This window comes from Bombina bombina, chromosome 2, assembly GCF_027579735.1.
Source record: "Bombina bombina isolate aBomBom1 chromosome 2, aBomBom1.pri, whole genome shotgun sequence".
In the NCBI taxonomy this organism is placed as follows: Eukaryota; Metazoa; Chordata; class Amphibia; order Anura; family Bombinatoridae; genus Bombina; species Bombina bombina.
The window spans coordinates 230,254,046-230,277,848 of NC_069500.1; the positions used below are offsets into that span (position 1 = coordinate 230,254,046).

The window sequence follows — 23,803 nt, forward strand, 5'->3', positions numbered from 1 at the left end:
GCAAATTAGAATTTCAAAATGTATTTTAACTCACAACAAAAACCCAGAGTGTTCCTCATGATTTATGTTTCACAGAGAATTTAAATCAGTTTTCTGCGTGTTTACAAACCAAGGGCAAGATTACAAGTCCCACTTAATGAGTTTTCCTGTGCACGATATGTTTTTTTCACAATCAATTTACATTGTGCAGCTATTACAAATCTTGAAAAATCGTGATTGCGCGTGCACATTTGCCTTTTACATAACAATCCTTTCTGCGCTCAAAGAGCTGTAGTTAACAGTTTTGCGCGACATAAAAGTTTCCCAAAACACTTCAAAAATACATTAGAAAGTACAGTTGCACTTATATTAACACTGTCTAATAAAAATATTGTCTAATAAAAATATTTTAAAAAAATATTGCACACAAAAGTTATAAGGACTCAAAGATATGAAATCTCGGGGTGTTAGAAAAAAAAGCTGGTGAAGGGATTTTACATTGACATACATATACATACATATACACATACGTAGAGAAACATGGTATTATATGTATTGTATGTTTAACAATGGCGATAATGAAAAGATTTTACATTACAATCTTATGCTCGTTAAACAATGTTTCAGAGGGATTTTCAAACAGATTTTCGCATATAGATCTTGATATACAAAAAAGAGGGGTGGGGTGTGAGGGCGCTAGTGAAAGCTTAAGAAATCTAAATGGTGAATATTTAACACAGTATGTGTCTATGTATTCAGTGTCTGCTCAAATAATTGCTTTAAATATATAAAACTAAAATTTCAGTGTTTGTTTATATAAATGCTGTGTAATAGTTTGTGTATTTTATAACGTTTTAAGATATATTATGACCATATATCATAATTTATAATAATTTAAATAAAGTGCACTGTGTGACAAATTTTCTGCAACCAAAAATTCTTTGATTTTTAATATACTTTGATTTTTAATATACACTGCTATATAGAATCAATATTTCTCTTGAAAATATCATACGTTTTAAACTTGGTTTTAACTTACAATTTCTAAGTATACCGATGTTCAAATATATATCTTCATTCAAATACTATATAGGTATTTCTCTTTTGTACAAATATATGCCAAAAGAACAACAAAAGAGGAGATTAAATGTTAATAAAAGTTATTTATTATAACAATATAAAAATCGAATTAAATAAAAGGGACGTCTCCCCAAAATTAAAAAATTAAAATAAAAACAGTATCTGTTAGCAGTAGATTCTGAATTCCTAATAATTTCTGCAACTCTATATAAACAAGGGAGTCTTTGCAATCAGGTTTCTAAGGATTTCCCATTGCCGTATTTTCTTAACAGAAATGTTTCTTATTATGGAAATTTAAAGTTGTACAAAGTCAGTAAGGTTTTGCAGTATGCAGTCCCAGACTTAGCGGTTCAAAGTGAGGTTAGATGAGTATTGTGATACTTAGCGTATGAGTTACCTTCTCCCTTACAGCCGGTTTATTCACTGCTGTTTTCCTCGATGCGACTGTAAACTCAGACCCGCCGCATGTAGTCGGCGTCTGACGTCACTGTCTGGTCTTTGATCTTCTGAATCCGTTATTAAGTAACAGTTTGGCTCTTTAATTTTTCAGAGCCTCTGTGTTTCAAAAAAAGCTCTGAATAAGAGCGAAACGCGTCGACCCTTGTGACCCTTGGTGGCTTCCAGTGACTCCTGTGACCCTCAGTGGTACTAAGTGACTTTTCTACAAGCTTTTGAATTAAGCAATCGAAAAAGTGTTATGACAGTATAACCCGGGTTATTTTTACTACCAACAACTACTACATAACATCTTTCAAGCATCTCTTTCCTGCGTGTACAACACTAAGTGCAGGATTTTTTGAAACACAGAGGCTCTGAAAAATTAAAGAGCCAAACTGTTACTTAATAACGGATTCAGAAGATCAAAGACCAGACAGTGACGTCAGACGCCGACTACATGCGGCGGGTCTGAGTTTACAGTCGCATCGAGGAAAACAGCAGTGAATAAACCGGCTGTAAGGGAGAAGGTAACTCATACGCTAAGTATCACAATACTCATCTAACCTCACTTTGAACCGCTAAGTCTGGGACTGCATACTGCAAAACCTTACTGACTTTGTACAACTTTAAATTTCCATAATAAGAAACATTTCTGTTAAGAAAATACGGCAATGGGAAATCCTTAGAAACCTGATTGCAAAGACTCCCTTGTTTATATAGAGTTGCAGAAATTATTAGGAATTCAGAATCTACTGCTAACAGATACTGTTTTTATTTTAATTTTTTAATTTTGGGGAGACGTCCCTTTTATTTAATTCGATTTTTATATTGTTATAATAAATAACTTTTATTAACATTTAATCTCCTCTTTTGTTGTTCTTTTGGCATATATTTGTACAAAAGAGAAATACCTATATAGTATTTGAATGAAGATATATATTTGAACATCGGTATACTTAGAAATTGTAAGTTAAAACCAAGTTTAAAACGTATGATATTTTCAAGAGAAATATTGATTCTATATAGCAGTGTATATTAAAAATCAAAGTATATTAAAAATCAAAGAATTTTTGGTTGCAGAAAATTTGTCACACAGTGCACTTTATTTAAATTATTATAAATTATGATATATGGTCATAATATATCTTAAAACGTTATAAAATACACAAACTATTACACAGCATTTATATAAACAAACACTGAAATTTTAGTTTTATATATTTAAAGCAATTATTTGAGCAGACACTGAATACATAGACACATACTGTGTTAAATATTCACCATTTAGATTTCTTAAGCTTTCACTAGCGCCCTCACACCCCACCCCTCTTTTTTGTATAACACAAAATTAGTCTGAAGGACTTATTTACTGTGAGGTGTTTGGAATCACTGTTTCCAGCGCTCTACTTATCTCACTTACACCTTAGATCTTGATATAGACATATAAATAAATTCATATACGTATCTCGCTATAAATAGATATATTAGTCCAAAAATCTTCACATATATTGAGAAATATTATATTTCGTTACGAAAACATTTTCACAATAAGAAATATTCACATTTTCATGTACCCTTTTCGAGGAGAATACATCATGGGCTTTGCGCAACAGATTCGATTTTTAGTGGATTTTTGTCTTCTCTATTGACTTCTAATAGGAATACGTGAACCCGCACGTGATTTGGCTTTTTGGATTACACGGCTTAACACATGCGCAAAATAAGTTATTTTGCAACTTGTAATAGCTGCCCAACCCCAAATGTGAAAAAAACAAATGTGCGCGGTGTTTTCACAACTGATTTGCCTTGCGACTTGTAATCTTGCCGTAAGAGTACTTTTGAAATTCAAATGACATATTTGAGCTATATTTTATATGTCTAAGGGTTTAAGCAGCATATAAATAACAATAAAACACCTTCAGCTATGACTTCTCACAGAATCACAAAATAAAACATACAGACCAAGCTGCTAATTTGTCATAGGTCTCCTAGTTTTTTTAATGAGAGGCAAAGTCATCTTCTTACTTATAATATCTAGGGATGCCAGATGTCCAGTATTTTTATACCTTTCGATTAAAATTATATTTAAAAAAAACAAAACTTGAGAATAATTGGATCTGACTGGATCTGATCGCTAGTCTTTTATAGGCATAAAGCTAAGAATACTGGCAAACAATTGCATCTGTTCTGAGGTCCCTTGTGGACTTACAGGGTAACTTTTCTGTTCTGCATTCTAATATGGGCATAAAACATGCACGGCTCATGCCACGGCATGTGGGGTCCAATTTGAGATCTCATGTGGGCAGATAGCACACAGGAGTTTCAGGCCAATAGCATCTAATCACAAACCACTACCAGTTTCACCTGATCACCCTGTACTTTTGTTGAAACAGCTGGCAGACCTAAATGAATTATAAACAGGTCACCTGTGACCTGATGATAAGCAGCAAGTAAGCTATTTTGCACAAAGCCAATTTAAACGTCTTTAACACCAACTGCTATAGAACACTATTTAAAAATAGTTGTTTTTTTGCCAAATATGAATAAATGGGCAATTGCTTCCAACTGTGTTAGAAACTGCTGATATCTCCAAGGGCTTGGAGAGAAATCCTGCAAAATCTTTGGGATTTCATTAGACCTTATATTTGAATGTATGCGTCTCTCTTTAAAGGGACAGTCAACCATAGAATTGTTATTGTTTTAAAAGATAGATAATCCCTTTATTACTCATTCCCCAGTTTTGCATAATCAACACAGTTATATTAATGTAGTTTTTACCTTTGTGATTACCTTGTATCTAGGAACCTTCTTCCAGCCCCCTGATCACATGACTGTGACTGTTTATTATCTATTGTCTTGCATTTAGCAGTGTTTTGTGCTAAATCTTAAATAACCCTCTGTGCCTGAACACAGTGTTATCTATATAGCCCACGTGTACTTTCTGTATCTTTGTGTTGAAAAGAGATTTAAAAAGCCTGTGATAAGAGGCAGCCCTCAAAGGCTTAGAAATTAGCATATGAGCCTACCTAGGTTTAGTTTAAACTAAGAATACCAAGAGAAAAAAGCTAATTTGATGATAAAAGTAAATTGGAAAGGCAATTAAAATTAAAAGTCCTATCTGAATAATGAAAGTTTAATTTATACTAGACTGTCCCTTTAACATCCAGAACTTGCATATAATGAGATAAACATACTCTCGGGCTTACAATTGCATTTCTAACATTCTTTGAGGCACCTCCAGTAGTAACAAGACTTCCTAGATTGTCTCTCCTGAGAGGAAAGCTTTAGATTACTAGGCCCAAAGTGTTTGCTAAAGTTAGATATTATAGTATTTATTGTAACAATGTCTTTGAAATATTCAGTTTGTATTTTTTATTTTACAGGTGCCTGAAATTGAAACCTATTTCTTTGTTGAGCTTTATGACGTTAGTGCTGGAGCCTCTCTAAACAGCAGCACTCGATTTGCCAAAATATTAATTCTGGAAAGTGATGCCCCTCATGGCCTTTTATTTTTTGCTGTTGGCTCCCGTGTAGTTGTTGCACATAAAACAAATACGCTCATTAGCCTGCAGATTTCTAAAGAATCCAGTTCTTCACAGCCTATCACTGTTGGCTATATCACTAAGGTAAGATAACACATCATCACAAAGTAATTGGCACTGACATTGTAACAACACAGAGGTTCTTTGTTAAAAGATATTTAACACTTGAAATTCAACGTAGGTGTTATTGCATTGTATTTTTATTGTGCACTTGTTTATTATGTAATTCTATTGCATTTAACTCTTCGGACAGTTGGATAAATAGACTGTTTACAATAACACACAAGGTTGAGCTATGCCTATTGCTGTTAATTTAATTTCCTTTGAATGATGAAAGAAGTGAGTGGTTTTTATATAGTGAATCAAATAAAACAGTTACTGTTGATTCAGGTGATGTTTAGGGGGAAAGCAAATCAGCATTAGCTTTTTTTTTAAATAATCATGGGAAAGGCATTTCCAGCTCAGTAGTCTCATTCACATCATAAGGTAGCATGAGGGAAAGTAATTAATATAATGCAGTGCTGGTACTTTGATAACAGATACTAGTTTACCTTAAAAATGAGGAACCATATACTTCTGCATAATAGTGAACTACTGTACATGTTAATTATATATAACTACATGTGGGTGATCGACATTACCCATCCCGCCATACATGTTACTAAGGGCTAAATTACGAGTGGAGCACAAGAAAAAAAATATTTTTGCACACACTACCAGTGCACCAGAGAACTCTAGGTAATATATGTACATTAAATATACAATATCTTACAGTTTTTGCTTCTATGTACTGTTTTAAACACAGCAATAAGTTTTATGGGGTGGATGCTCTGCTCTAGCAAAGTTGGCTGCTCTGGAGCAAGGGCTGGCATTGCACAAAAAACATCTTGTGCAGAAGTGGTTTGCATATCTTATCCAGAGTTCCTTGATGCATTGGTACCAATGTATACAGAGTACTTCTGGGGAAAAGCACGTTGGGATACTTGCATAGATTTGCTAATTTTTTATACAATCATTTTATATCTCTTACTTTTATGAAAAAGATTTAATAGCTATATGGACATAAAATCACTTGTTGAAAGGTCGGGCTCACTATTTCAAATGAGTGTATCTTATAATATATTTCAATGGTGAGGGAGTAATAAAGGTCTTTAAAACTCACCACAGCTATCAAAATAGGACCAATGATGTGAGGTGTATATCGTTGTAAAAATCAGCTGGCAGCTGAATACACAGGACCACTAATTTAAAAAAGTAGGATTGTTGCTTTCATATAATAGATCTCAAGTTTCTCTATGTATTTTGGGGAGCAACATAGGGCATACCCCAACCCCTGTTATTGTTCCAGATCACTATGGTTCTGCCAGGTGATTGCAGTTGCCCTGCAGATCAGCTGATATCCACCCATCCATATGATCCCTTTATTTGAAATAGGGTCCTTTCCTCTTTGAAAATAGATCTCCCTTGCACCATAGAAGTGCAAAAAGAAGGTGTATAGTAGTATACACAACAGGGCGCTATAAAATTTTCATAGAAAGCTAAAAATATATATACAATCAATGTTACACAAAAAAAAAATTGAAATAAATCACAATAAATGTTCAATGATAAACATCAGAGACAAAAGTCCGTATATTTACAGTAAAAATGTCCAGTCAGAGCCGGTACTTACAAATATAAAGTCCATAGGTAAAAAGAAATTTTATATATAAAAAGGCAGATCAAGGCCTAAGTAGTCACGCTGCTCCTCTAAGGTGAACTCCAATGTTCCCAGCAATAGCAACTAAAAAAGACAAGAGGAGAGAAGCGCGGACTCAAGTGTAGTATTAACAGTTTATTGTTACAGAAACATATAGTTAAAAACACTCACAAGATGCTCATAGTCAGTGATCGAATCAAAGCCGACTGCTAAATGCCTCCTTATATCCACTCCGAAAACCTCTCGGTATGTATATTCGGAAGTAAAGTTGTCCGGAGTCCTCACACTATATGAAATCCTTCCGAATAGGAATCAAACAGACCCGCTCTGCAGTCGCGGGATCGTGACGTCCTTAGGGCGTTCGGCAATTGACACTCAGTAGATGTTAGAAAACTACGGCTCCCTCATGGGATCAAAAGTAGCAAACTGTACACTTCAACGTGTTTCGTCCCGATCGACGGGACTTTGTCAAGAATACCCATACTGCTCCTCTGTGGCCCTTATATACATGAGGTTTATAATGATACCCCAAATATAAACAATGTAATTGGATAAAATTCCATAATGATATAAAAGAGGCACAGGGAGGAGCAAAGTTTGCATACTATATATGAACAACCAATTAATATGCATATATTAAATACATAAACTATAATAAAGATATATAAACCACAAATAATATTATTGCGCTAAACAGCCTAAAATAATAAACACATAATACATACGATACATAGGTTAAAAACGAAATAAGAATAATCTAAACACATGTTAATACATATTATCCAATAAAAATATTGTACCATACATAATACATACCCAAATTCATATGCTATCCATTCATAAGATCATAAATTCTTAAAAAACCTATAAATACCTAGTTAAAAACATTTAATGGGTAAGTATAAAACATTTAATGATCTAATATAAACGGTAAAAATGGTAATTTATAAAAAAAAAAGCCTGGATATCTAATTCAATGTTTAACCCGTTTGGTTCTAAACAATCCAAGGTTTTTATCCAATAGGTTTCCCTTTGTCTCAACTTCAGCATCCTATTACTATCCCATTTATCTGGTGCTACCCATTCAATAATTTTAATACTAAAATCCTTAGGGTTTTGATTATGGCAGATCTTGAAATGGTAGGAAACACTGTGGTTATCAAAACCTGATTCTATATTTTTTTATGTGCTCTCTAAGTCTATATTTGATTTTTCTTTTTGTCCTCCCTAAGGATCTTAGTATTAAAATTATTGAATGGGTAGCACCAGATAAATGGGATACTAATAGCCCTAAGTGTGAAAAAATTATATGAAGCCACACCCCAAATGGCTTCACAGCCCCTCCCTAAATCTCACCAGCTATATTGCCTGTCCAACAATATTAAGACATAAGAGCCTGGCAAACATATGTCATTATCTTATGGGTGGCATTCCTCCTTTGGGCTACCATCATACTGTTTGGTTCTTAATAACATATGGTTATTGTGAATTCTATATCATCAATTAAATTTGAGTTATTAATATCTACCTATCCATCTTCCCAAAATTATTATTTTTTTCTTAAAGGGACAGTTTACTGTAAAATAGTTTTTCCATTTATATGTTTACGTTGACTTGTTATACCAGCAGCAAAGTATGAAATGGATGAGACATTGCTTCTTTAGGTTTAATTTTGTATATGAAATAGCTAGTTTTGTTCTTTGATGGATTGAATTTGATAATCTCTTTACATTATCACGTTCTCTACAAACAAATGCTTTTCTCTGTTTGAATACCAAATCTCAATACTTAGAGAAAACAATTGGAAATTAACATGTTATTACTTATGTTGCCTACCACCCACTGGGAGTGTAATTTTTTTTTGATGGCTATGTTTACACAGCTTTTTAAACCTATACATATGTATAAAAACTTTCAGTACAAGTAGGGATCTATTCAGTATTAGATCTATTTCAATTGCTGATATAAAGTTAAAGGAGCTATTTGTAAACAATTTATTACACTCCAGCAGGTAAAATGGACTGGGAACAAATTAAAGAGGAGACCATTTTAGGGTAAACTGTTCCTTTAATTTTTGATAAATTTTCTTCAATGCAGCACACATTCTCAAAAAAAGTCTGCCATCCCTAATTATGACTTGGGGTGGAATAAAATGTATATATTTTTTAATTCTTGTTTAGGTGCTTATTATCCTGGTCATTTTAAAATAATGCTTAATGTTAAACATCCTTTCTCTTGTAAGGTGTATCCAGTCCACGGATTCATCCATTACTTGTGAGATATTCTCCTTCCCAACAGGAAGCTGCAAGAGGATCACCCACAGCAGAGCTGTCTATATAGCTCCTCCCCTAACTGCCACCTCCAGTCATTCTCTTGCAGCTCTCGACTAGAAAGGTCTTACAGGCAGTGGTGCCTTCCGTTTAAGCGCCTGCCTTGTCCCTCCCTTCATCCGTGTCCTATAGCTTTGGTATTGGTATCCCACAAGTAATGGATGAATCCGTGGACTGGATACACCTTACAAGAGAAAACAAAATTTATGTTTACCTGATAAATTTATTACTCTTGTGGTGTATCCAGTCCACGGCCCGCCCTGTCATTTTAAGGCAGGTGTTTTTTATTTTTAAACTACAGTCACCACTGCACCCTATAGTTTCTCCTTTCTCTTGCTTGTTTTCGGTCGAATGACTGGAGGTGGCAGTTAGCGGAGGAGCTATATAGACAGCTCTGCTGTGGGTGATCCTCTTGCAGCTTCCTGTTGGGAGGGAGAATATCCCACAAGTAATGGATGAATCCGTGGACTGGATACACCACAAGAGAAATAAATTTATCAGGTAAGCATAAATTTTGTTTTTGTTTAATGGGACATGATTCAAAAAGAGCACACAATTTTAAAAAAACTTTCCAACTTCTATTATCAAAACTTCTATTATCAATTTTTTTTGTTATACATTAGCATTTAGCAAGAGAAATAGATAGCATCACTGTTTGCTGTTATCCAGGCATGTTCACACTACCTATCTATCTCTTCAACCAAGAATAACATTAGAACAAAGCAAATTTGATAATAGAAGTGAATTGGAAACTTTTTAAAATTGTATATATCTGAATCATGAAAGAAAAAAATTGGGTATTCATATTGAACCGAATCTACGAATTAAAATAGTGCAGAATCTATCAAATAAATCCGAATAACTTCGGATTTATTCTGATTTATTTGGATTTATTCGGTAGATTCGGATGGCCATGGATTACACTAGTATTGTACAGTATATTAGGTTATATCACTCTGCTATGGGTTACACCTAATGTACAGTACATAATACTAGTCTAATCCCACCTAACACTTACCGAAATTCCGAATTTCCGAACCGAACCGAATCCAGACAAATTTATTAGAATCCGAATGAATCTGAAACAAATCAGAACCGAATTTATTCGAATCCGAATGAATCCGAAACAAATCCGAACCAAATTGATTCAAATTTTTCCGAATTCGAATTGCTCCGAACCGAAATTCGAAAAAATCCGAATCGATCCGAAGCGAATTTTTTCGCCATGCACATGTCTACTGACTTCCCATCTTTTTTCTTTGTCTAAATACTAATTCTTTACATAAAGTTATTAAAGAATACTTTCACCATTTGATCTGCTTTGTATTTAAACTTACACTATAATAATTATTAAATATTTAATCATGCAATAAATCTACTAACCATGATTCACTAAAAATCCAATCCTCAAATTACTATACTAATCTATGGATAATTTATAAAAAATAATATGTAAGAATAGTTATGTTGTTTGATATTTGATCAGCTGTTGTATGCTAAATACCATTTTTTTAATGTGTATTACTTCTGAATGGAATAAATGTGCTATTTTATTTTATTATTGTTATTTTTATTATTGGTTGATAGATCGGGTGAATTTTAAGCCCCATGCTTGCTACATTCCCGGCAGGTACACATTAAAATTATTTTGGTTGCCTAACTGAAAAGAGCCTGAGGTTTAATCTTGCTTTAAAACAAATTGCTACTCATTTTCTGTCCTTCCTTGGGCAGTGGATTGTTGAATAATGTGGTAGTACTGTTGCTTCTAAAATTGGGCTTACATTTTAATTGAGCCAAGTTTCTATGATGCACGATAGGTCTGCTGATTTAATAAAGTTATAGATAATAGCAGTTTTATTTCTTATTGATCTTGCATTACAGAGTACACTTTTAAAACAGTAATCCAGGGGGTGAATGTACTGACATTTGTTACAAACAATGAACGTAAGTAGTTCAGTCCAGTTAATGACCTATGCAAAACAAATTCATTTTTACCATTTTTCTATGGGAGGATTTTCCTGTTAACTGTTATCTGTGTTTATGCAGAAGGGCTGGTTTATCCATTTTAAATATATAAAAAAGAATAACCCGGTAAGTAGCAAAAGAGATATATAGATTTAGCTTAATTTTCTTTTACTTTTAGGGATAAATGGAAACTAGAAAACTTCACAAAACACACACCAATTTTTTTTCCATTTTGTATTGGTATCCTTTTTAGTGATTTCTTCTATTCCTAGGGAAGTTGCTAAAACGTTTAGTAAAATGAGGGTTAAATATATGTTGGCGCTATTTGACGCTATATTGATATGAGATAGCAATTTCAAAATTAATTTTCAAAAATAAATCTCTGCATAGAATTATTTGGAAAATTCCACCAATTAACCAACTACTAACTTAAAGGAACATTAAAGCCAAAATTGGAATCCAGATGAATGCATTTCAGTTTTAAATAGAAGCAAGGATTGAGGGGATTGATCTTGCAACATCTGAAGTGGCAGAGAGGAAAATGAAGCAGTTTCTGTTTCATAAATATGTGACAAATAGAAAAAATGGTACAATCAGTGGGTATAGAAAGTATGCAGCTGTTTCAAATCTGTATTTAGGTATGCACTGTACACCAGCATTTTAAAAACAGCACTTGCTCATACCATCCTGTAATGACTCTTTTTTTTTTTTTTAATTGTTGACATGACACAAGTCCCATTGGTGCTCTGAGCAGCTGCAGTATTTATAATGCTCGTGTACTGAGAATATCTAGCTATGCTTCACATGCACATGCAGAGAAAAATGTTAACACTAAAACGGTGATCATTTTTAATAGCAATATTTTTGCCAATGCAAGATTTGCATGAAGATTTTGACAGGAAAGTCCCTTTAATGACTGACCCTATGAGATTAAAATTGGCTAATTCCCAGTGAAAATAACATGATACATGTTACATTTTGTCTAAAGGATTTTATCTTTTGTTTTAAGGAACTGAAAAAAGCTGAAGTGATTGGACACACCACCATTTCCCCAGCTATTGCAGGGCAAGACTTTGTCAGTTCTGAGGGAACACTCACTTTTGAATCAGGGCAAAGAACAGTTTTACTGGATATCTCTCTTACTCCAGAAAGAGGATCACTCAATCCATTTCCCAAACGTTTACAAGTTTTACTTGTTGATCCCTCAGGAGGTGCCAAAATAGATGTTATGTATGGTATTGCCAATATCACCATTTTTTCAGACTTAGCCTCTCAGTCTACTTGGGGTTTAATTGACCAGTTGTATCAACCTTTTGATGAGAGCATTTTGAACAGAGTTCTTCAGACCTTGAACAATAAAGCTGGTGCAGAGATTTCCGAGGAGCAACTTGGTGCTATTGTAAATATAATGGAAAAGGTATGTTTTACATTTATTTACTACTTCGAATATGAACACACAGAATATTGCAAGTATTTGATTAACTTTTGTCTATGTTAAATTAAAGGGACACTAAATCCAATTTTTTTCTTTTATGATTCGGATAGAGCATACAATTTTAAGCAACTTTCTAATTTACTCCTATTATCAATTTTTCTTCTTTCTCTTGGTATCTTTATTTGAAAAAGCAGGAATTAATGCTAAGGAGCCGGACCAGTTTTGCTTTAGCACCCTGGATAACACTTTCTGATTGGTGACTACATTTAAATAGAAAAAAGGGTACACTCAGTGGGTATAGAAAGTAAAGAGAATGGCTTCTGTTTTGATAATAGCCGCAGCCAGCCTCAGTTTCTCCTTTCAGCTGGATTGAACATTGTATGTAGAAATGGCGGCGCTGACAATTTCAAGGGTATATCTTGCAGCCTCTCAGACATTCTCCTCAGAAGTGGCCTTAAATAAGAAAAGTCCACAGATGGTGTAGAGCGTACAAGTGATAATGGCTTCTAAAAAGGAATATACTCACAGACAAAGCTGTAAAATTTAACTTCTCATCTTTATTGAAGAATCACAGCTTCAAACCTTGATTCAATAAAAGCAAAGTTTACTGAAAATATAGCTCCATTCATATAAAAATCTCTCAACATGTTTCAACAGATACCACTGTCTTTTTCAAGAGCATAAAAGTGTCCAGACAAACAGAGCTTAATGGGAACCTTCTCCAAATAGCCCAAAAAGTTGTGAAGGCAGCTTCATAAATTTAACTCAATGTCACTGTAAAAAATATAAAAATACTGCACCTAAAAGTTATAAAAAGGGCTCAAAGATATAAGGTATCTATTAGAAACAAAAGGCATGTTAAGGGCTTTTACATAGTGATTAAGTACAAATACATGTCTAAATATGTATAATATATATATATATATATATATATATATGTATGTATATATATATATATATGTGTATATATATATATATATATATATATATATATACAGTGGGGCAAAAAAGTATTTAGTCAGCCACCAATTGTGCAAGTTCTCCCACTTAAGAAGATGAGAGAGGCCTGTAATTTTCATCATAGGTATACCTCAACTATGAGAGACAAAATGTGGAAACAAATCCAGACAATCACATTGTCTGATTTGGAAAGAATTTATTTGCAAATTATGGTGGAAAATAAGTATTTGGTCAATATCAAAAGTTCATCTCAATACTTTGTTATATATCCATTGTTGGCAATGACAGAGGTCAAACGTTTTCTGTAAGTCTTCACAAGGTTGTCACACACTATTGCTGGTATGTTGGCCCATTCCTGCAGATCTCCTCTAGAGCAGTGATGTTTTGGGGCTGTCGCTGGGCAACACAGACTTTCAACTCCCTCCAAAAGTTTTCTATGGGGTTGAGATCTGTAGACTGGCTAGGCTACTCCAGGACCTTGAAATGCTTCTTACGGAGCCACTCCTCCTTTGTCTGGGCGGTGTATTTGGAATCATTGTCAAGCAGTCATGTTTCATCTTCAATGCCCTTGCTGATGGAAGGAGGTTTGCACTCAAAATCTCACGATACATGGCCCCATTCATTCTTTCATGTACATGGATCAGTCGTCCTGTTCCCTTTGCAGAGAAACAGCCCCAAAGCATAATGTTGCCACCCCCATTCTTCACAGTAGGTATGGTGTTCTTTGAATGCAACTGAGCATTCTCTCTCCTCCAAACACGACGAGTTGTGTTTCTACCAAACAGTTCTACTTTGGTTTCATCTGACCATATGACATTCTACAAGTCTGCTTCTGGATCATCCAAATGCTCTCTAGCATACTTCAGATGGGCCCGGGCATGTACTGGCTTAAGCTGGGGGACACGTCTGGCTACTGATGGTAGCTTTTGTTACGTTGGTCCCAGCTCTCTGCAGGTCATTCACTAGGTTCCCCCGTGTGGTTCTGGGATGTTTGCTCATCGTTCTTGTGATCATTTTGACCCCACGGGGTGAGATCTTGCGTGGAGTCCCAGATCGAAGGAGATTATCAGTGGTCTTATATGTCTTCCATTTTCTAATTTTTGCTCCCACAGTTGATTTCTTCACACCAAGCTGCTTGCCTATTGCAGATTCAGATTCTCTCTCTCTCTCTCTCTCTCTTTTTCTCTTTCTCTCTCTCTCTCTCTTTCTCTCTCTCTTTCTCTTTCTCTCTTTCTCTTTCTCTCTTTTTCTTTCTCTCTTTTTCTTTCTCTCTTTTTCTTTCTCTTTTTCTCTCTCTTTCTCTCTCTCTTTCTCTCTCTCTTTCTCTCTCTCTCTTTCTCTTGTTCTCTCTCTTTTTCTCTCTCTTTCTCTTTCTTTCTCTTTTTCTCTCTCTTTCTCTCTCTCTTTCTCTTTTTCTTTCTCTTTTTCTCTCTCTTTCTCTTTTTCTTTCTCTTTTTCTCTCTTTTTCTCTCTCTTTTCCACCATAATTAAAATGAGTAATACTGATCACCTGCTTGAATCATTTTGTTGTGTAGTCGATGTCAGGACTCATAGATCCTTGTTTCTCTAAGCTAATAACAATGCAGGAATCTAAATTAGTAGGAGAACTGGGTGAGTTGAAAAATAAAAAATAAAATGATTTTGTTGCAACTATGAATGAGTTTGGACAGGGGAAGGAGTATGCATATAGTGACAACATGATTTAAGACACCCCCTGGAAAATAAGATGTTTGTGTAATTTTAATGTACCTGCTCATTTACTGCATAAATTACAAGATAGTGAGACAAACAAAAATATTATTTTTTTTCCAGATAACTCACGACAGTGAAGACCAAGTTTTAGCTGATCAAAGCAGAATCCTTTTTTACGATGTTCTTTGCAGCCTTGTTAGTCCAGAGCGGTTGGATACACGCGGATATAGTCCATTGATTGACGTGGCAGAGAAATATGCGTTCTCTCTCCTTACAGGAGTAAAGTGTGGATCTCCAGGTGAAAAGTAAATATACAATGTGTTGCCATTCTAATTGTCATGCATATAGATAAAGGGGTAGATTTATCATAGTGCGAGCGTACATTATACCATGTTGACATTTATCATTGTACCGGAAGTTCTTGTGAACTGCTGGTGCAATGCCGCCCCCTGCAGATTTGCGGACAATCAGCCACTAGCAGGGGGTGTCTATAAACCCAATCGTATAGGATCGGGTTGATTTCTGTCTGCTGCCTCAGAGCAGGCAGACAAGTTATGGAGCAGTGGTCTTTAGACCGCTGCTTCATAACTTCTGTTTCCGGCGAGCCTGAAGTCTCACACAGAAACAGGGGCACAAAGATCCATACAGAGTATGATAAATCGGCCCCTAAGGCTTAATAATGTACAACTTCCAGAAGATTTAAAGGGACATGTTTTAAAGGAACAGAAACATTGTATAACAAGTTTTTAGAGCAGTGTTCATACACCTAAATCCAGAATATCCAGTTATTCTGCAAATGGCCATAAATGCAATCAATTACACCATGAACATGATTACCTAACATTCATATGCTGCTTTGGAAAGTGGACTGAATATAGAGTTTTTAACCCCTTAAAGACAGAGGCAGTGCCAGGTACGTCCTCCAAAAAACTACCCTTAACGACTAAGGACGTGCCTGGCACGTCCTCTGGGGTTTGAAGCTCTGGAAGCGATCGTGATCACTTTCAGCAGCTTCCAGGGTATTGTAGTGATGCCTCAATATTGAGGCATCACTGCAATCCCCTTTTTTACCCACCGATGCAGAGTGGGCCACTGGAGGGGGGGGCATGGTGCACGCGTGCACACAGCATTTACAGAATTGAATGTAAAATGTGTGGAAGGATGGACACAGAGGAGGGAATAAATGGTTTTGCAAGGGATCTTGGGGAATATTGGGGCAAGATGATGGCAAAAAGATAGAGGGGGCGTTAGAGAGATGTATGGGGGGATCAGTGAGGTTGGGGAATCAGGGGGGATCCATCACTGCAGACTGAATATAAAAAAATGCCTTTTATTTTAGTACTGGCAGAATTTCTGCCAGTACTTAAGATAGCAGTGACAATTGTGAGGTGGGGGAGGGAAGAGAGCTGTTTGAGGGGATCAGGGAGGGATCATGGGGTGGGATGTGTCAGGTGGGAGGCTGATCTCTACACTAAAGCTAAAAGTAACCCTGCAAGCTACCTAATTAACCCCTTAACTGCTGGGCATAATCCAAGTGTGGTGCGCAGCGGGTGGTGCGCAGCGGCATTTAGTAGCCTTCTAATTACCAAAAAGCAATGCCAAAGCCATACATGCCTGCTATTTCTGAACAAAGGGGATCCCAGAGAAGCATTTACAACCATTTGTGCCATGATTGCACTAATTGTTTGTAAATAATTTCAGTGAGAAATCTAAAATTGTGAAAAAGTTAACAATTATTATTATTTTTTTTTATTGCATTTGGCGGTGAAATGGTGGCATGAAATATACCAAAATGGGCCTAGATCAATACTTTGGGTTGTCTACTAAAAAAAATATATATATATGTAAATGGTTATTCAGGTATTCCTGACAGATATCAGTGATCCAATGTAACCATCGCAAATGTTGAAAAAAAAAATGGTTTGGAAATAGCAAAGTGCTACTTGTATTTATTGCCCTATAACTTGCGAAAAAAAGCAAAGAACGTGTAAACATTGGGTATTTCTAAACTCAGTTCAAAATGTAGAAACTATTTAGCATGGTTGTTTTTTGGTGGTTGTAGATGTGTAACAGATTTTGGGGGTCAAATTTAGAAAAAGTGTGTTTTTTTCCATTTTTTCCTCATATTTTATAAAAAAATTTAATAGTAAATTATAAGATATGATGAAATAATGGTATCTTTAGAAAGTCCATTTAATGGCGAGAAAAACGGTATATAATATGTGTGGGTACAGTAAATGAGTAAGAGGAAAATTACAGCTAAACACAAACACCACAGAAATCTAAAAATAGCCCTGGTCCTTAATGGAAAGAAATTGAAAAATGGCCTTGTCCTTAAGCGGTTAATACAAATTATTAAAAATTATTATATATACTGTATATACTTCTAATCCATGGGGAAAATAAATATATATACTGCATATTTTACATTCCTACGTTCTTCACATTTTAATTTGTATTATTATTATTATGATTATTATATATATATATATATATATATATATATATATATATATATATATATATATATATATATATAGTGTATAGGAATAGATATACAGGTATAGGTATATACAGATATATATATATAGAAATATGTATTTACAATAAAAATGATATTATGCTATATGTGAAGAACATTGGAATGTTAAATATAATAATACAATAAATATACAGTAAAACATATAAATACTTAAATACATATGTACACACACACACATACTTAGACATGTATGTAAATATATTCATATTGTTTATCAGATAGTATTTACATGAGTGTAACTGTAATTTTGAATGTTTCAATCATGCTAATCCGATGAGCATAAAAAAAGTGAATGTGCTCTTGCAATCACATTTACTTTCAACTTTTAATATGCACTATTTTCCAACTCGTGCAAAAAGCCGATATTGCTCGCACGCAACTGTTAGTTCACCACTTGTAATCTAGCCCTAAGCATTATTGTGAAAAAACAGATAAATATAGTACATCATTTCTGTTCCCCCATCCAATCTAGCTAATTGTTTGCAGCTGGATTTTTATGAATATCTTTTTATTCAGTGATCTTGCTGCACATATAAGTGGAAAATAACTAAATTGTTTGGGCTGTTTGATAGCTCAGCATATTTATCTTTATACTTAATTTATGCTTAGACTTATTTATATTTTTTTATTTATTTATACTTAACTTTATATGGCTTGCAACAATGTTCTGTCACTATCTTCATCCTACTATCCCTCTTCAACTCTGCTGCCCTTCTCCTTTCTATCCCATATTAGCTCCATTTTACTTTAGAATTTCATGTACAACAACCTACTGCATATCTACCCTAATTTCCAAATCAAACTCCCCATTACTGCTTTGCTGCTCTAAAAATATACATATTGTTTCTCCTCTCATAAGCTCTTCTACACATAAAAGTCTTCCTATGTTCTCTCCTTCCTGCATTGAGCAAGTTACAGCCAACCCTGTCATAAATGGTACAATCTGGTGCACAAATATGTACTCAAACACCCATAGCAACAGGTCACAAATGATTGTGCTTCCTTTAAATTCCGTAGGAAGGGCTTTTGTCGCATCACAATACTGGTGCAGTTTCTTACAACCTGTGTTGTTTCAGGTTCTTCTTTCAAATTCCTGCATTGCCATGGTGTATAGCCCATCATCAGGTGAAAAGCAGGGTAAATAACAATGCAAACAACTTAAAGACATACGATTAATATGCAATTAATATATGAAAAAGAAGGGGTTTTACTCTTAAAGGTGACTTAAGGAGTGCGCATATTACATTGTTGAAGGTAAACACGTTTCCTCAAGCACAATTGAATTTAACTTACACCTGATTAGCGTGACCTCAGGTTATTTTACAAATTTTCAGCATACACACTGAAAGAAGTATACACTGCCAAACACTCCACCAAATATTCTCACAATCATTGATGGCAAGACAAAAGAAATTCTCGAGGTAAAATTACCTCTTAATATTGTGTGGCACAAGAGGAGTTTAAAAATAAAACATAACATTTATTAAGAGATGAATATAAAAAATCAGAAAAATTAAAAACAAAAGTTATACCTGGGGTCAGATGAACTATTTACATCATAATTGGAACCCCTTTTTTCTGCTGCATATGCACAAGCCGCTTTTAAATTTTGATTGTTGTTTTTATATAATTAATTTTCTTTACATGCAATTATTGTTGTTGATTTTAATCTGTTAATCATGGATCCATGAACTTAGTTTCTATTTATGTTTTATAACCACTGTGTTTAAAAAAATTTGTATTACTTTACACACGCACCTCAGCCTATTTGGCACTCTCTTTATTTACTTCACAAACTAATATTTTGGGGTTTCCTTTCCCTTTAAGAGCTGGGCCAGGTTTCTCTCTGCACCTGTCTAACCCCTCCTGATTGCAATCTATTTTTAAAAACCACCCCTTCACAGGTGTTATAAAATAGGCTGGCATATAACATGACATTTCTTACTCAAAAAGAAATTCAAGAGAAGGAAGAAATACACTGAAAATAGCATGACAGTAAAGAGGTGATTTTAATTTCTGCTGCATCTGATTCATGACAGTTTAAAGTTAGCTTGGCTATCCCTTCTATTGAATTAAACATCAATTCGAATTTTAAAATCCTTGTGTAAAATATTACACTGTGTGTCCTAATGTCAGAATCAATGTTTATCTTTAATACTAATTTCACATATACATACTGTGCTTTCAAAGTATAATACACAATGTAACAAATGGCACTTACAAGTGATTACAAGTGATTGAGTGATCAATTACACAAGTACCGAGCATTATGATTCGTTAGTGATAGTTTATAATGTGTATTTGAATCAGATTGGCTGATGTCATAAATCATGTGATTATGCATATTCCAATCAAAAGTGGTGGAAAAATTCACTAGTGTGTGGGTTATTTAGTAGTTTGCATTATAATTGGTGTGAAAGTGTTGCGTCAAATATGGTGCGAAGTGGAGAGTGGGACTTGTATTACATGGCTTAAACATGGTGCACATAAGATTTTTCCAAAAAAAAAAAAGGTTAGCTATATTATGTTGTGTATTTATTTAATTTGTATCTCTATATCTGTTAGTGCAACAAGTTTGGGGCTAAACTTTGCACCAAATATGTAGAAATAATATTGTCCCCTTGCTTTGTAATGAGAGACCAAGTTGTAGCATAATCTATAAGTAGTAATGTATTTTTCATTTTTATTCCTATATCTACTAGTCACTAGTGCACCAAATGTGTAGCAATACTATTGTTTGATTTAGAAAGGGTATACAATTTTAATAAAGTTTCTAATTTACTTTTATTATGTAATATACTTCATTATCTTGCAGCATCAAACATAAGCTTTCTGTGTTTTTCCGACTCCCATTGAGTTCTTTGGCATCCGTGACCTGAAGGGTGGCGGATTGAAAACCAGGTTACGCTGAGTCGGAAAAGACGCAAGCATAACTATAGAAATTGTGATAACTTTGTGAGAGCTTCAAATAGTGTCGAATAGGAGGGCAAATGAACATGAATACGCTCGAATTCCACAGGTTTTCAGCTTGCATTGATGTGCGTTGGATTGAGATCGTGGGATCGAATGTTAAGTCACAAATTTCAACATTTGCCGATCTTGACGCTTTGATAATTACGTCGGATCAATCTCGGTAATGCAGAATTGCAGAGTATTTTCAGTTGACACTTTGATAAATAGGCCTCTATGTTTTATTTTTAAACTCATTTTTTGCCACACAATATTAACAGGCAATTTTACCTTGAGAATTTCTTTTGTCTTGCCATCTAAGATTGTGAGAATACAGTATTTGGTGGAGTGCTTGACAGTGTATGCTTTTTTCAGTGTCTATGCTGAAAATGTGTAAAATAATTTACTATTATACACAGCCCAGTCCTTCAAAAAAACAATATTATCTATCTGAAATAGAAGAGAAAAATACTGCCTTTATATTGTTTAGGGAAACCTAATAATAGTGCTTTTTGGTATAGTTACATTTCTTCAGAGCTCTGGTTAAAGGGACATAATACTCATATGCTAAATCACAATTTACTCAACTCAGCAGAGTAAGTGCTGTGTAAAAAGTTATCTTTCAGTTACTGCCCAGCTGCAGGTAAAAAAAAAAAAAAGGAAAAAAATGAACAGCAGCCAATCAGCATCAACAGTGCTGAGTTAATGAACTCTTTTACTGTGATCTCATGATATTTCACTTAACTCTCATGAGATTTCATAGTAAAGATCCTTATACTGAATACGGAAATAACATTAGTGTGCATGAGGCACGCTCCCTTGCAAGTCCCAGGACAGGCATAATGATTTGCTTCTTAAATTACTTTACAATGGGGTGTGAATACTTAGGACATTTTGAGGTAAAATATCTTTCTTGTTTACATAGAGATGTTCAGGTGATATTTTCAATTCAGCTTTTTACAGCTATGCTACATCACTTTCAAGTGTTTCAACATTTGAGTATCATGGCCCTTTAACTTAAACTCAAATAAAATGTTGCACAAAAAACATTAAAAATACATTGTTCTGTACAGTTTCACTCATAATAACACTATCTGATAAAAACTATTATTAAAAACAAATTGCAATCAAAAGTTATAAGGGCTCAAAGTTATGAGGTCTCAGGTGCTATAACAAAAGACAGCTGCAAAGGACTTTAACAAGTATACATAAAAAAAGGGAAAATATTTGTAGGCACTAACTTAGGCGTGAGCCAGAGCTGTGTGATGTGAGGGGGGTTGGTTGCATGGGCGAGATTTGGGATATACATTGTTATAATAGATTTATATCTTTTTGCTTTATTGCACTTGGCATCTATAGTGGTCAACCAATCTTGTTTCCCCGTTTGTGGGTTTTACAAAATCTTGTGGTATTTGTGGTAGTGAAAGTCTCCCCATAATGATGGCTGTGCAGTAATCTGTTTATTTAACCCCTTAACGACCAGCGATGTGCCCTGTACATGTCTGGCCTTTTAATGGGGCTTGTATGTTTGAAAGTGTGACTCTCTCTGTCAGCACAAGACCGTGCTATAACAGGAGTCCTGCAGGAGGGAGGGAGGTTGTAATAGTGTGGTATTGCCGCTGATGGCGAGACCTGCGCTATTACAGGCCAAAAAAACCTTAAGGACCAGTGACATACAGAGTACATGATGGTCGTTAAGGATGATTGGCCTATGATAAAATGTGACTCCCAGCCTTTTTACATAGCTAAATAAATGTCTATATACCACATTTTTTTGTTTTTTACTTGTGTTTACTTATGTTTTCATTTTATTGTTTGTCTTTGGAATCTGGGGATGTATTAAAAGTTAAGTTCTATTCAGTGTCATTCTAGGTTTGGTTTGCTACATGTAATTGTTATAATTGGATGTTTGGAAGCAAGATATGTGAGTGCCTACAAATATCTTTGCTTTTGTCTCTCCAATCTTGGAGTAGATTTTTGTATAAACTGTTGTTATTTAAAGATATCACCCCCCCCCCCACATGTGACTATGCACTATATGTACATACATAAATATAGTTTGTGGTTAGATTTGAGGAATTGGGTTACTTGTAATATTCTGTTCCCTTGAGGGATTTAATAACGTTCTAGTAAAATATATATAGGTACCATTGTAATTGGTACTTGGGTTACAATCTTCTTACTGGACCAGCTGTAAGATTACTCTGGTATTTAGATATACACAAATAGCAAGCTGTTACTAAGAAATGGTAACTTGGTTGTGACCCTTTTTCTCATATGAAGCCACAAGTTAAAAAAAAAACTGTCTTAGATTTTTCCATATTAAGTATTGAGCTATGGCGCATAGTTAATAGTCCCTTTAAATTTACACTTACATTCTTCTTCCAGCCACTCCTGTAAAAATCATGTTCGCTACCTGTTTCCAGCCTGTTTCTTTCACACCCTTTTTATTACACAACTAATTATTTCCCTTAGTATTATTAATATACTGTATTTCCTTCACATTTTTATGTCTCAACAGTTGATGCAGTAGCTGAGATATTATGACATATTATGTAACATTTCCATTGTTCTGCACCAAAAAAACCTCTAGGTGTTATATAAATAAATTCTAATAATGAGCTAACAGCATGGCAAATACAATAATGTTAAACATCATGATTAATCACACGTCTGTGGTATTCTTTCTATTCTCACTTCTGCCTCTGTTTCCCCTTTTATTTTATTTTCCATTTTCTTCATGTGTTTATTTCATTTTTCACTTTATTTACTTAGTGGTTACCGTGTCACTTACTGTTGTATTCATTTTAGCAATGTGAGAGTAAATATGCTTACATTATACATAATAGGTGCAAATCAGTTACATGACATTTACACATCAATATGCACATTCAGTATGCTTATTATAGGGACAGTAAACTTATTTGTAAGTACTGTCTAGTAAGGAAAGCAGTGTTTGCATGTTAATGACTACAAGGGCTTTTAAAGCATTCATGTAATTAGAGGGGCACTCAAATAAAAATAAAGGACCAGTAAATTCAGTAGATTTGCATAATCAACAAATGCATGATAGCAAGACAATACAATAGCACTTGGGGGCCGATTTATCATAGTGTGAGCGGATATGATCTGCTGTAACAGATCATGTCCGCCGGACATCGATAAATGCCGACAGCATAAGTGGTCGTCATT

At 34.6% G+C, this 23,803-nt stretch overlaps 1 protein-coding gene across 1 annotated transcript in view; it reads left to right on the forward strand.

Annotated features, from left to right (window-relative positions):
* Positions 1-23,803, forward strand: part of ADGRV1 (adhesion G protein-coupled receptor V1) — a 1,190,013-nt gene that overhangs the window by 661,011 nt on the left and 505,199 nt on the right. The window contains 3 exon segments of the mRNA XM_053699719.1: positions 4,881-5,123; positions 12,043-12,450; positions 15,241-15,425. Of these exon segments, the coding sequence (XP_053555694.1) occupies positions 4,881-5,123; positions 12,043-12,450; positions 15,241-15,425 (836 nt within the window).